Source organism: Caretta caretta, chromosome 2, assembly GCF_965140235.1.
Source record: "Caretta caretta isolate rCarCar2 chromosome 2, rCarCar1.hap1, whole genome shotgun sequence".
Classification (NCBI taxonomy): Eukaryota; Metazoa; Chordata; order Testudines; family Cheloniidae; genus Caretta; species Caretta caretta.
The window spans coordinates 59739774-59754787 of record NC_134207.1 but is presented as its reverse complement, the minus strand read 5'-3'; the positions used below and the strand labels follow the sequence as shown (position 1 = coordinate 59754787).

The following is a 15014-nucleotide window of genomic DNA, read 5'->3' as shown; positions in this document are numbered from 1 at the left end:
ACAATGGCCCAGATTTGAATTCTGTCAGTGGAAATCTGGAGGGACTCATAACTATAGTATATTGTGTACTCCTTCATTTGTCTCTGGAGACCATCCTCTACCATCCTAATCTTGGGTTGGGAAGGAACAAATGGACACATTAGCCTTTAACAGCCTCTCTCATCCCCCTTTTCCATTAGCTTTCCTGGCTGTTAATCCCAGAGACTAATCAATCAGTTTGATCTCATTTCACATAGAAGGACTGATCTCCTTTTAATTGTCACAAATGCTAATCTGGTCTGTTTGACCGGCAGTTGTCCCATCTAGTCTTCAAGCAGGTATTTCAAGATGAACTGTCTATCCGCTTTCTGTTTGGAGGGACTCTAAACACTAGTGGCAAAAAGGTTCAAGCCATTCCCCTCAAAACCTCTCACAATGGGCCCCCAAAAGCTTCTAATTCTGAGCCATGATTGACAACTCAATCAAGCCAACTTTCCCTCCTCCCTTCGCAATGCGGAGTGGAAAGGTGTGGAGCTGACGAGAGGGATGTCAGGACTTTGTACTCTTCTGTACCTGTGGCATCACCTCCAGAGCAGGAGCATTTTGGTATGAGAGAGATTGCTCCTTCAAAGATACCTCCCTTCCTTCTGTGCTCCAACAGTCACTAGAGCAGCTATGGAAGGAAACATAGGGATGTTATCATCCATTCCCAGCTACTTGTTTCCTCCTCCTGTTGACTGGTTCTAGGATAGCCAGACACCAGTCGAAAGATTCATCTCCCTACCCACATCTATCATCGGGGTTTAAGATCACCCAAAATAAAAACCAACTCAGGTATGTTTATTAGAAACAAGGTAAGTAAATGGGGTATGTTATAAAGGACTCCCAATATAGGTAAGCAAGATAAATAGGTAAAGGTGACACTATAACTATACTGTGACCAAAAAGGGTTTACTCCCTTCCTAAGATGGGTCCCAGGTGAGGGATATGGAGGACTTAAAAGGGCTCTACCATTTCTTGCAGCTTGTGTCTGGAACCTCGATCTCACTATGCAGATCAGGTCCAGAACTGACCAGGTGACTCAGCAGGGTGAGGAGTGGACCTCAGGCAACAGGTAGGTGGTAACTCTGCTTGATGCTGGTGATTCTTCTTTCTCCTTCCCTGCAGCATCGTGGGTACAAATTCCAGATGAGAGGGTGGCAGCTAGCAGCTCTCCCTGCATGCAAGTGTGTTAAACCCTCCCACAACCCTAAGACATGGTGCTCTGGCTTACGCACCTGAGTACAACACATTTCTGTGGCCCAGCACTCTGCCACTCAGATGGGCAGCAGCTTCCCTCTGACATGCTAACCCTTATATACCCTGCTGTTACTGGGCAGATCACATGTCACACAGTTGCCCGGTTGCCCGCCTTTCAGCAGAAAGGGCAGGAAACTATACCTGAGGAGTGGGGGGGAGAAGGGCAGCCAAGATGGATTCTTAGTTGTTGTTGTCTGGAATTCAAGAGGGCATGTGTGTATTAATGCCAAAACAGAAATACAGAAATTCTCCCCCTACACTCAAGAGAGCACATGTCAAGAGAGCACATGCAGAACAGCAACACCTCTGTAATATAACATAATTACCGCTCCATGAAAGTATTCAGTCATTGAAGCAGATGATGGATCCCAGAGCAATATGGAGCCTTCAGAGATCCAGGTAAGTGCAGGTGCCAGTTAGAAGCCAATTTTAGAACATGGTTATATGCTGTAGGCTACTCCTTTTTTAGCTCTGCTATTGAATAATTATTCAACAAGGACTGAATTGTGGCATTAAGCCTCAGTAATGCATTGTAGATTGTGTAGTTCTATCATGTCAGTACAACCTCAAGGAAATATCATGCCTTGCGCTGCCTCCTGCAGAGCACAGAAGTTTCACCAACCTTAAAGAGGGAGCATCATACACTTCCCCTCACCTCCATGACCACCCAACCCCCATGACTGGTGAAGAAAAGAGGCACCGCCATATGGCACTGGATTCTAGCTGCAATAAATGACTTTTGTGATTATAAAATACCAGAGCTTTACTTCAGCCTTCAGCCAACCTCAAAGTCATTTATTGCCTTCAATTACTTCATCACTATTGACATTATTACTGAAATAAAAACATTTCTGACTTCTAGAATTTCACTTTCTGAAGTTCCTATTTTAAGACAACATATTGAAGACTCAAAAAAAAATCACATTATCTATATTCCCCCCCAGAGAATAAATTTTCCAATGGATACTCTCACTGATCCTTTTGCAAGACAGCTGCATTAAATCAAGTCTATATAAACTGCTCATCAGGTGCACAGAATCTTTAGTCCTTAATATTTCATTACACTAGTAGAAATTATGTTATGTTTGGAAACAGGAGGATTATAAACTACTACTGAACTTGTTTTCACCACAAACAGCTTAAATTCACTATTAAACTTGCACTTCATTGGCTAGAACTAACAAACTGAAAGACACAATCATTTTAAAAATCCTATTTAAAAAAATATTTTCCTTACCTGTGATTCTAGTAAATTAAATTATGGAAACAGAAAGGATTTTATGGCCCCAAATCTGTAGCTCAGGGGGTGCAGGGCGCGGGGCAGAGACAGGTTTGATTCACCTTTGTACCTTCCAAATTCTGAGCCCTGCCAGGGGCCTCCCTGACCTCCAATGCAATTTAGAGCACCCGGTGGGCTCCTCTGAGTTAACTCAACCTTACTGGTCACTAGTAGGCTACTCCACTAATGCAGAACAGCTGAGGGCTCTGTGCTCTGACCAGGTCCCTGTGCCGGGGCTACACAGGAGGTTGATACAAGACGGCTCCTCCAGCCCTGTACTGGTGGGAGGAAATACGTCCCCTTGACATGTGTGCACAGTGGGGGTTGACGGGGGAGGAAATGTGTTTTCCCTGCCCCCCACCCCATATGTCAATGGGACAATCTCCCTGGATTCCTATGCCTTTATGCAACCAGAGCAATGTAAAGAGGCCACAGTGTGGCCTAAAAATCAAATTTACCTTTCATTTTGTTTGTTTGCCTTTTCCATCGTTCTCAGGCTGAACACTGGAAGTAAACTAGCTTAGCATCAGTCACTAATGAATTTCATGTTCATGTTTTCATGTACTGCTGCAATAGTTCAGTGCACAGCAGGGAAGTCTCAATGGAACAAAAGCATTTTTTTTAAATACAAGTCTTTTGATTTGTCTTATATTTAATAAAACTTATTTACAGAAAATAAATTTGCAGCTATTTTAACAATTCCTCTTTAAATATACATAGAGAGAGTACAACTTGCATCAAATGTCTCAAAATATATATAGTGGGTTTCCAATATACCATTCCCTTACATACAAATGAGGCCTTGCTTACACTATTCCACTAGAGTGTATCAGTTTATCAACCACCCCAGTTCCCTTGTGAGTAATTTCACCATCTCCTCTATCTCAGCTACACTAATGTACCTCACAACCTGACTCCTGTGGAGCTCCAGTTTTCAAATATTAATCTAAACAGGAATAGGGTGAAAGAGAAGTTGATCAGATCTAAAAAGAGAAGGAATAATGACAATGCCCAGATAAAAGCAAGTCCCCCGAGCTCATTCTAGATAAAAATCTAACCAGTATACTGGTTCTGCATTTTTTACATATGTAAAGTTCTAAGGACCAATTGGTTTTGTTTTTATTTTAAATAATGCCACTAAAAATCCATTTGACTCTTTAATTCAAAGTTGCAAAACTGACAGACCTTTCCGCTAGACACAGGTGATTAGTGTTGTTTAGCTTTGGGATTTGGCATTTTACACTTAAAAGGTAACTTAATGCTTTACAAAATTTAAAATGTTTTTAAGTTGTTGCTGCAGCAGGGCAGTCAAAATCAGGAGAATAGAAAAAAATTCTGGATTCTTTTTTTTGGTTGGTTGGTTTTTGTTTGTTTGTTTGCTTTTGTAACAAAATAGCAGATGAGAGCTGTAGGGGGAAAATAAATAAATAATAAGAAATTAAAAAAGACAGTGCCCCTCTGAAGCAACAGCAGGGGTGAGGTGCACAAAACAAAAAGAAGCAATGTTAGAAACACTGAGCCTTAAAATGGCTCTGTGTAATCAGACTGTCACTTTGATAAAGGTGCATGAAAACTCTGTAAGCAAAAAAAAGAAATAGTTACACCTTATGTAAAAATGGATATGGATAATGTTATAGAAGTTAAACTATGGAAGGAATGGGCATTTTCCCCAGAACACGTGCAGGGTATATTGTACAAGGGGCAAAAGAAATGCAAACATACCATGCTACTTAATTAAAATGCTATTAGGGTTCCAAAGGGAGCCACAATAGGTTGAGTTTTCTTTTTCAGATTGCTGTGTGTTTTGGAAGCAGAAGTTAAAAAAGTAATCAAAACTCTGGTGGAAGTTGATTGTGTCCCTTTTAAGATATAGTCTCTGAGCTGCTGATGGGTTTAAATCCAAAAGCAGGAAGCGTCTGTGAAAATGCAAATTACCTAAATGATAAAGGAAGGAAAGAACTAGCAGCACAAAGAAGCTGCAGATAAAGGACATACCTGGTCAGCAAACAAATTGTCTAAATAAAAGGCATGGGATAACAAGATAATTTTAAAAGAAAAGGAGTACTTGTGGCACCTTAGAGACTAACCAATTTATTTGAGCATGAGCTTTCGTGAGCTACAGCTCACTTCATCGGTGTAGCTCACGAAAGCTCATGCTCAAATGAATTGGTTAGTCTCTAAGGTGCCACAAGTACTCCTTTTCTTTTTGCGAATACAGACTAACACGGCTGTTACTCTGAAAGATAATTTTAATAAATTTAATGATAACAACTACCCCTGTAACAATGTATAGTGTGTATGATTTTTGGAAAAATCCTTTAAGGTCATATTGTAATGATGCTTCTCAGCTATTACTGTAAATAAACTTAAAGCTTAACACAGCAGGAAAAACATTATAAACTTGGTCTGCTGTATAAGAAGGGAAACTGAAGTACCCCACCTCATGAATTTAAGGACTAAACAGTGGGATAATTTCCCCATAACCCTTAAAAGATAGAAGCCATTGAAACCTGGCCTACCTATAGAACAAAAACAGGAAAATATGGGGGTAATTCCTCTGTTTTGCCTGCAATCAGTAAGGGTATTTGTAAAAGAAATATTTTAAGCAATAATCTGCCACCCCAAAAAGGGATAGAAACATGTTCTTTTGTCTTTCAGAAAATCAGGAAAAGCTGATGTCAGCTGAAGAGCAACCCAATACCATGAATCTACTGTCACAATAGAAATGTGTTTTGTGTTCTATGTTTTGTCTCGTCGCTAGCACTGTTGTGTGTTTTAAAAAAAAAATACTGCAGACCTGCAGGTAATTAAAAATAAATTAAGCTCTCTGTCACAGCTACAGGACAGCCTGATACAAAAAATAAGTACATGCCAATGCAGACTTGGTCCAAATTGGTCTGAGTAACCTAAAATTGGTCCGGGTAACCGATGGAATCTTTGGCAATGGCTTAATACTACCGCATGGCTTACGCATAAGAAAAAATTTAGAAATAGAAAACTACACAGCCATAGCTATGGGATGCACTGAAAGGCAGATACTTGCCCTAGCTACTTTGGAACACAAAATGTTCTGGGTCGTATTGGGAAATATTAAGGGTTTGATGCATTTGTTAAACAATGATCTCTTCCTTTGTTTTGACACTTATCAATATGAATGGATGCAATATGTTTCCAGTATTGTAAAACCAGATTTGTTAATGGGAGAAATTGTTGTCAAAATTGCACGCCAACAGTCCCTGGAGGCAAAGGTATTGAAGGTTAGCCCACTCCCCATATTACACATGGGATCCTTCTGGCTACCCTGGACCTCGAGCCGGTGGGCTGGGGAGGGAGGGAAGCTATTGGACACTAGAGGTTGTACTGAATGGACTCCTCAAAAGTGGGTGTGCCTCACCTTGCTTGTTGCCCCAGAACCTTGTAGTAAAGATACATCACTAGGATCATGTATGTGGGATGAATTGGAATCACAAACTCAAATTGCCTCACAGTACCTTCTCTTGAATAGGCTACATAGAAAGTGACACTGACGATTATAAATCTTAGCTTCAAAAGGTGGATTATGTTGGATCACATTAAAGAAGTTCTGTATTAAAATCACAAATGAGTTTGATTCTCCATAGTTTAAATTCCAGGGTATTGCTAATTAAGAGGTCTCTTGGTTTTTGGTACTGTTTCTCTCCCTCTGTGTGTGAAACTTGCAAGCTGCTAATTGTGTTAGTACATTCTACCACAGAGTCTTGTTCTCAAAGCAATTCTTTGTAACAACTACTACTCACACAGAGAGAGACTCAAAGCAATACTCTGTAACAACAGAAACAGCACCCAGAGACTCCCTGCCCTTTTGTTGTATTCATCTCGCTTTGTTAACAATTGTGATTAAAATAGAGATAGAGGATGTATGTGGATGGATGCTTGCTGTGGATAATAACTGAATGATCAGGGAGGTGCCAGCCTAAGAATCCAGTGTCCATCGGCTGAAGAAGGCGTCAAGTGGAAATAACCAGAGGACAACCGGGGGGCAGACTGGAATCCACCCAACAGCCTGAAGAATGGGAGAACCAAAGAACAAGATAACATCTGGCAGCACAGAGCCATCAGGAATGTGCCATCTGCTGATTGATTCAGCAACAGTATGATGAAGCAATTCCCATAGACTGGCATAGGAAGAAACTCCTATAAAAATGGACTCTAAAAAGTGAGAACTTTGGGGTCTGATTCTGCAAACCAACTTCCAGGAGCATCAGATGAGCATCTGACAAGGCCCTGCTCCCTCTTCATGTTCAGGCCACCTGGACAGGTGGCTTGGCATGAGCAACTCTAAGGCTGGTAACTTTTATAACAACCTTACAGAACCTGTATGTGTGTGTGTATGAATGAGTGTGTGAATAAATATGAAATTGAATGGAATGTTTTACTATAACTAACTGCTTACTGTGATTCTTTCTGTATTCACAATAAATGTGGCATTTTGCCTTTTCCCCTTTAATAAGATCCTGATGGTTTTTATTTTATTGGTATAACATTGGATGTCCATAAAATAGCAAGTATTAGCTTTACCTTCCCACTACTGTTTTTTAAAGTCCTTGGTGGCATTATTCTTGGCTACGTACAAGACTTACTCCTTGAAACCTTTAATTTGCAGTTATCAGTGCTCATAAGCCATCCAATCTGGATCCTACCACCAGTTGTGAATAGGGTTCCCAGGCATCCGGTTTTCGACCAGAATGCCCGGTCGAAAAGGGACCCTGGCAGCTCCGGTCAGCACCGCTGAACAGGCCATTAAATGTTCAGTCGGTGGTGCAGCAGGGCTAAGACAGGCTCCCTGCCTGCCCTGGCTCCGCGCACACCTCTACACAGGGAGGCTCTGCGCACTGTCCCCACCCCTAGCACCAGCTCCACAACTCCCATTGGCTGGGAAGTACAACCAATGGGAGCTACAGGGGCAGCACCTGTGGGCAAGGGCAATGTGCAGAGCCCCCCGGCGGCCCCTGCACCTGGGGCCGCAGGGACATGCTGGCCGCTTCCGGTAGCCGCCTGAAGTAAGCAGTGCCCGGAGCCTGTATTCCGAACCCCCTCTCATACCCCAACCCCCTACCGCCTCCCACACCCAAACTCCCTCCCGGAGCTCACATCCTGCACCCCAACCCCTGCCCCATCCCTGAGCTCCCTCCTGGCACCCAAACTCCTTCTCAGAGCCCGCACCCTGCATGCCCTCCCGCATTCCGAACCCCTCGGCCCGAGCCCAGAGCCCCCTCCAGTAACCCAAACCCCTCAGCCCTGGCCCTAGACCAGAGCCTGCACTCCCAACCAGAGCCCTCAACCCCCCCACATCCCAACCCCCTGCCCCAGCCCTGAGCCCTCTCCACACCTCAAACCCCTCATCCCCATCTCAGAGCCCACACCCCCAGCCGGAGCCCTCATCCCCTCACGAACCCCAACCCCCTGCCCCAACCCGGTAAAAATGGGTGAGGGTGGGGGAGAGCAAGTAAAAGAGGGAGGGGAGTGGAGTGAATGGGGGTGGGGCCTCAGAGAAGTGGCAGGGCAGGGGCGTGGCAAGGATGTTAGGTTTTCTGCAGTCAGAAAGTTGGCAACCCTAGTTCTGAAATTAGCAGGGGATCCCTGCTTTTGCTTTGGTGATCCCACTTCAAATGTCAAACGAAAATTAAGCTAACAGAAGACGACGGATGCTGGATCCCCACTAACGGATGTGCCATAATGTAGAGAGAAAAGTTTTTTAATGTTAGAACAGTAAGTATTAGACTGCATTCCAGAATTATTATTTATTAATACAGTAGTGCCTAGGGCCCCAATCAACAGTCAGGACTCCATTGTGCTAGGTTCTGTACAAACAAGAAATAAGAGAACTGTCCCTGCCCCAGGGAACTCACAATCTAGCCAAAGAGCTTTCTCTATGTTTGGATTATATTATATATAATTAAACTTCCTGGGTTCAAAACAGGGAGAATTTAAGATAGGTAGGAAGGTAGAAGGAGAGCTATTTAAACTCCTCCCCACCAAAAAAATATGACATATTTCCAGTACAAATAATAAAGTGCTCTGAAACAAAGAGGGAATTTTGGGAAGAGGTGAGCTTAAGTGCCTTTACACAGCGTGAGGGGTATGGGTATGAGTGCCTAATAACACTCTTCCCATCAAATGCTCAATATCTCATCTTTTCAGGAGATAAATTATAATCAAGAGCCACAAGTGCATAAATCATGGTTCTTTAAGGCATCCAAGAACACCTTCACTGGATTGTTAGAATTATTCAACGTGTAAGTCAGTTTTAAAATTTGTCAGTTTGCAGGAATGGTGCCAAGAGTACAAAAAAAAAAGTTAAGGCCCAATCCAATTCTTATAGAGATCAATGGGACTTTGCCATTGATATAAATGTGAGTAGAAATGGGCCACTAGTGGATAATTTGCATATATCAGACCACTGAAAGCAGATATGTCTCATAATAACAGAGCCTACAAGGAAGAGAATGGAGTACTGAATAAAAATAACCTACTGATTGCCCGCTTCTGTTTTGGATTCTGCTGCTTTGACTCTTCTTATATTTCTCAGGTGCCTGCCAGGATAGTGATTTTTTCAAAGACATGAGGGCCTCCAAATTTCACATCTTATACTTTCTCACTATTCATATGTTGGCACAAAAGTGTCAACAGGTGTTAAGTAGCATGTGGAATCAGTGCAGCATTGCTGTTACAGAAAAGAAACTTTTTTTTGAAAAAAAGAAGAGTTTACAGCACTGTGTATATTTGGGCAGTTTGCACATCACTGCTTCGCACCTTTGTCTTAATAAAAATGACATACCACCTTGTAAATTGGCACAGTGCCATCCTGACAGATGGGCTGAAGTGTAGGCAGCCAAGAGACTATGTATAAGCATCAAATGTGTTTTCTGAGAGCAGGACTTCCAGCCAGGAACGTTAAAACAGCTGTCCACCCTGAGCTTGCATGAAGAGGATATGCTATTGCCACTCAACCCGTGAGCTGGATTAATTTAGAAAATAAATAAAATAGCTTCCACAGCCCCATACGGTGAGTTTTCGTAGAATCAGGATTAATGATCTGCAGGGGCTTTACAGAATTACAATTAGTGTAAAAATGGGCAAGCCTTAAAGGGTTGTAAGAGGTTTTAAGCTCTAAGGTTTTGCAGAACTTTTTTAAAGTTGTATGGTTATAAACAAAAAGTCTCAATTAAGAAATATTTTTCAGAGCAAAATACTCAGAAGCAGAACAAGTTCAATTACCTATGTCAATGTCTTTATATTTTGAAATATGAAAGATTTTTTTAAAAAAAAACAAAATACATGCTCCTCACTGAGATATGCTTTACTAAGCATCAGCTCATTGTTTTTTCTCTTCAGAACGTCTCTCAGCACCCATAACCCCATCCCTTCCTTTCTGTTTGCACACAACCCACACACATTTATACTTTGCTAACATTTGTTTAGCTTGTCCTGACGAAGTCTCATTGAATTGAAAATTGAATATTACATACCACAGATGTGGGGGTAATGCCCACGTGACTAAGTTGCAGAGCCATGTGACAAATGCATTTATTCTTCACCATCAGCTACCTTGCCTGCCCTCTGCCCACTAATCCATCTCATCATCAGGACTTCTAAGAGTTCAATCCTCTGAGCAAGTCTCAAATAGCCTTATTTGTTTAAATCAACAGATAAATGTTTTCTGTTTTCACAAAAGATGAAATATAATATCAAGTTTACCAACATAATATCACTGATCTAAGCCCCAAATGTGCAACATTCAGTCCTGAACAAGTGGCAATTTTAAAAGTCCAATATATTATTCAATCCCACAGAGCTTTACACTGTTGAAGAGAGGCAATACCCAGATTTCCAATGGAAAACAACACTTGCTTATAGCCCTGTAAGCTCCTGAGATACTGGACTATAAAGCTGTGATATTTTTTATATACAACAAATCTATTTTAGAGGTCTTTGTATTGTATTCATTGACATTTTTCTCCCCATAATCCCTACACTGATGGATTCATAGGCTAAATGGTTCAAATGTGGGTGCCTAAAGTTAGGCACCTAAATAAAACACATCTTTTTATGAGTTGTACATCTGCAGCAAAGAATCTGAAGCCAATAATGTTGCAGTCAGGGTAAGTGAGAGCAAAATCAGTCCTATAACTCCAGGCTCACATCCATTTCTTCATACATCTCCAACTCCCTTTTGCTTTGCTAATCTAAAAGACAGTCTTTTAATACAATGAAAATCAAAGTATTTGTTTTATTTCAATGTCCTCCACTCAGAGCACTTGGGCAAGCAGAAAAACTTTCACTACAAACACACAATTTCAGAATCCTGATCTTGCTTCCCTCTTCACCCAGGACTCAGAGACTGTCCTTCTGCTTGCCACAGAAATCTCTCTCTTTTTCGTGAAAGTTTCAAATCCCTTTCTCTGCTACTACAATCTATAGTTACTTATCCTGACCTGATTGCTTACCTCCCTTCCAAAAACCAAGAAAGCTCACTCCATGCTACTTTGCATTTCTACATCAATACCACTTAACCAGGGGGGAGGAGGGAAAGGAAAGGTACTCTGTTGCCTACTCAATATTTCACTATGATAAAACATATTAGGTCTTTTTTGAAAACCAGCACTGCCCAAAATGCCTTGGGCTTTGTAAAGACACCGCTTAGAGAACTAGCTTAAAAATGGTTCAGAGCACAATCAGATTGCTGATGAATAGGTCAAAAGGAACAAAAATAGTGAGCCTGGGGCCTTCCCCATGTGATCTAATATTTCTGCTTAATACAGTAATTACATGCAAACCTTCTCACTTCATTAAGCATGTTTCATTCATGAATGCCTATTTTCCATGGAACTATTGCTTTTAAGGTTAACTTGAGGGCAAAATAATTTAACTTAAGGTCAATGACAATAACTCTACAAAAACAGTAACGATGAGCATCCAAAACCATTTAGTAGTCCTCTCAATCCCTCACAGAGACTCTACTTTCCTTTAAAATAGTACAGTATAATGTAAGCAAGCTTAAAATAGGATAACACAAAATACTACTGTAAACATGGAAACCAGTGGACTGCTTCCCCCATAAGCACATTTGGAGTGCTAGCCTTGATCTCTAAAAGCCTACTGGTCTGTGACCCAATTATCTGAAAGATCACCTGTCTTCCATCATTGGAATTACTCTCAGGATTAAACTACCAAGGGCCAGGTGCCGGCTGTTCTCTGGGGGTGACCTAATATCTCCTACCAGTTGTCCGCCAAAATCTAAGGTTGGAGAACTTCAGGGGACAGCCTGACATGCATTTCTGGTCACGTTTTTGATTGATTTAAGGATCAATTTAACAGTTGAGATGTGGGGGAGGGACTGTTTAATTTTGTGACGTTTCCATGGAGGTTGATTATTTCCCATTATTTTACTAATGTTTTTTAAATTATGTAAAGTTTTCAGATGATTTAGTGATGAGTGCCAAAACACATTTCTAAAAAAGGATAAATAAATGTTAGGAAAATAAAGTATGTTATTCGAATATGACAACTCTTCCACAGTATTCACAAAATGTTATGATTCTATGGTAAACGTATGTTAGCTGAAGTTTTGAAATACAAGGCTTCATTATTATCAAAGATCTCTATGGAACACTGTAAACTGTAAAATAACATTTAGTTCTGAAAAACTGTTACCTACAATTGTTATTTATAACCCCAAAAATTACTATAACTGACAAACATTAGAGAAAAAGACCCACTGTACATTTGAGACCGTGTGTGTGTAGTCAGTGTCACAGTTTCTCAAAAACAAGTGACACTAACTGATTATATATAAGAGAGTTGGTCAATACAGCAGGGGAGAGAATAAAATAAATTTTAAAATGTCACCATTACACTACAAAAAGTAGCAGGGAAACTCAGGGCAGGTGTAATACCTGGAACTAACTTTAATTCATTTTTTGAAAAGGATTAGATTTTGAGCCAATGGTGTCCCTTTAAAAAGCTTACAGTTATTTTTACTAAGATGCCTTACCTAGGTACAGTGATGCATTTTCTTTCTTGACATTGTCATCTAAGTAGGTTGGTCCCAAGGTATAGATGGGTGTGGAGCCCATGCCAATGAGAATTTGTGCACAAATGAATAAAGCTACATAGAGGGAGTGATCATTTCCACCTGAGTCCTTGACACAGGCCAGTGACTCCAAATGGTCTTTGGCGGTATTATTGCCAGTCACACACAAGCCCTCGTTAGAGAGGGAAGAGTTCAATTCTTGGATCTGATATGGTGGAGAGATGAAATGAGGTAAAGAAAAAAGTGCAGCCCCAAGAGCAATGAAAAACCCACCTATGGCAAGCCAGAGCGGCCTCCGTCCGCGCCCCCCAAAGTAACTGATGAACACCACAACCACCAGACTACCAATATCAAAACAGCTGACCAGCAGCCCAGACTCAGAGCTTTTCAAACTGTACCTCCTTTCAATGGTGGTAATAACACTGCTCAGATACCCAGAGACCATTAAGGACTGAATGAAGGTCAGAAAGCACATGCACACCAAGAAGAAACGGGAATCTGTCAGCACCATGCTGAGACACTTTCTACCTGGGAGAGCTAGCAACGTGGAAGCTGGGGAAACACCTTTGCTTGTGCCAGCAAAGTTATTACAGTCTGTCCTCTCAGTGAAACTCCTGATCCCTGAAAAGCTGGAGGCTGTGAAAGAAAACACAGTCCCAGAAGCACCAGCACCGTTACTGTGAGCTGATTTGTCGGTGTCAAGGCCACATCTCAGGTCAGACCTTTCTTGGAAACTGTGCAGGAAACTCCGTTCTGCCTCAAGGAGGGTGCTTTGTGTTGCAGTAATCTGAGGAGCAGACCTGTTCAGAGCCGGCAAACTTTTGGACCTGAAGCTCTCCGCTTGATCCTCCAGTTGCTGTTCTCTGGGGGAGAATGGGTGCTGCTGCTTTATCGCCCTCGACGCCATGCTGGCAGCAACTCTAGTTTGGGTTAAGTTAAAAAAAAAAACATTGGACACATCGTATTGTTCAGTTAGAACCTCCGTTGCCGTTTCATCATGCAAACCCAAGGAAGTGTAACATATTCTCTGTGGATTTACTTCTCCGACTCCAACACACAACTAACCGTGGCACATATCAATGTATAAGAGCACATGTCTAGCGGTGTCCTTTGTGGCTCCATCCTTCTTAGAGCTTTTCAGGGAGCTATCCTAGCAGCCGAGCTATGAACAGCTTGGACGGTGCCTCTATCCTTCTGCTGGAACATTTCCCACGTGGATTAACTGGCCACGTTTAACAATGAAAAAGTGCCAGGGTGTAAGGTACAGCCCAGCCTGGGCAAGAGAGAGCTCTTGGTCATCTGCATCTTTGCCTCTTCCTATCCGCAGGCTGCAGCGGGGAGGCTGTCGGCACAGAATCCTGTTTAAAACCTCCTGATGTTAAATCTGCCAATCTGTAACGCAGAGAGATCAAGCAGAAGGTCAGTGTGCTGCTTTTGTCCTGCTTTGCCCGGCACTAGCTCCCAACTGCAGCTCCCTGACCCGAGACTAGAAAAGGACATGAAGGGTTCTGTTGCCAAACTCCCTCTCCACTCCTGAACAATAAGAGCAGGACGTCTGAGACCCTTTCCCAGCAATCGTATACCCCCCTCACCCCCACCCCACACCCATTCCCTTGACTCTGTCCAGTTTAAAGCTTCTCTCTTGTAGTGGTCTCATAATTAACCTCTCAATTACAACTCACTCAGATTCATTTTATTTTGAGGGAACTAATTATAACCATTTTCATAATCATAACCACCCCCTACTGGATTGCTCCCACTGAAATAGAAGAACTGCAAGACATTTGAACACACTCAGTTTATGTTATCTGTGAAAACAAAAGTACAGATATTTGTATAAGATGAATGTGTAATATTATATATATATATATATATATATATATATATATATATAAAAAATTCATGTGCCTCATTCAAAGAGAGATCCTATTATTTACAGCCAAATGCATCAGCAAAAGGTCAACATACCAACTCCTTTATTTTCAGTACTAAAAATAAACACACTGGAATAAATATTCAATTACAAATATCAGGGACACTGCAGACTGTCTGCATCCCACACCGAGTTCGCCTGGCTAGCTTCCTAATCTACGGAGACTTGGAAATCATGAGCGGTATTTCTCAAAACAAGGAAAAGAAGAGGACACAGGAAACAAAGAGATTCAGAAACGCGACTCTCTCTAGGCACCCATCTGATGCACACATGCAGCACACAGAAAAGCAAATAAATTTGTTAGTCTCTAAGGAGCCACAAGTCCGCCTTTTCTTTTTGAGAAAAGCAAACAGGGTCCTTACAATACACATAGATCCACCTGGTACATACACAGGCACAAAGAGCTAATGGAGCTGTAACTGCACGCACAGATTACATGCATACACAGAGAC

General features: G+C 41.7%; 1 protein-coding gene across 5 annotated transcripts in view; it reads right to left on the bottom strand.

Moving 5' to 3' along the window:
* Nucleotides 1-15014, bottom strand: part of SLCO5A1 (solute carrier organic anion transporter family member 5A1) — a 125147-nt gene that overhangs the window by 109282 nt on the left and 851 nt on the right. For 4 of the 5 annotated variants that reach the window (XM_048840906.2, XM_048840909.2, XM_048840908.2 and 1 more), the window contains exon 2: nt 12591-14021. In XM_048840906.2, the coding sequence (XP_048696863.2) occupies nt 12591-13536 (946 nt within the window). In that variant the 5' untranslated portion in view covers nt 13537-14021. The remainder of the gene's footprint in view (nt 1-12590; nt 14022-15014) is intronic. The other variant, XM_075125142.1, reaches the window with a different exon arrangement.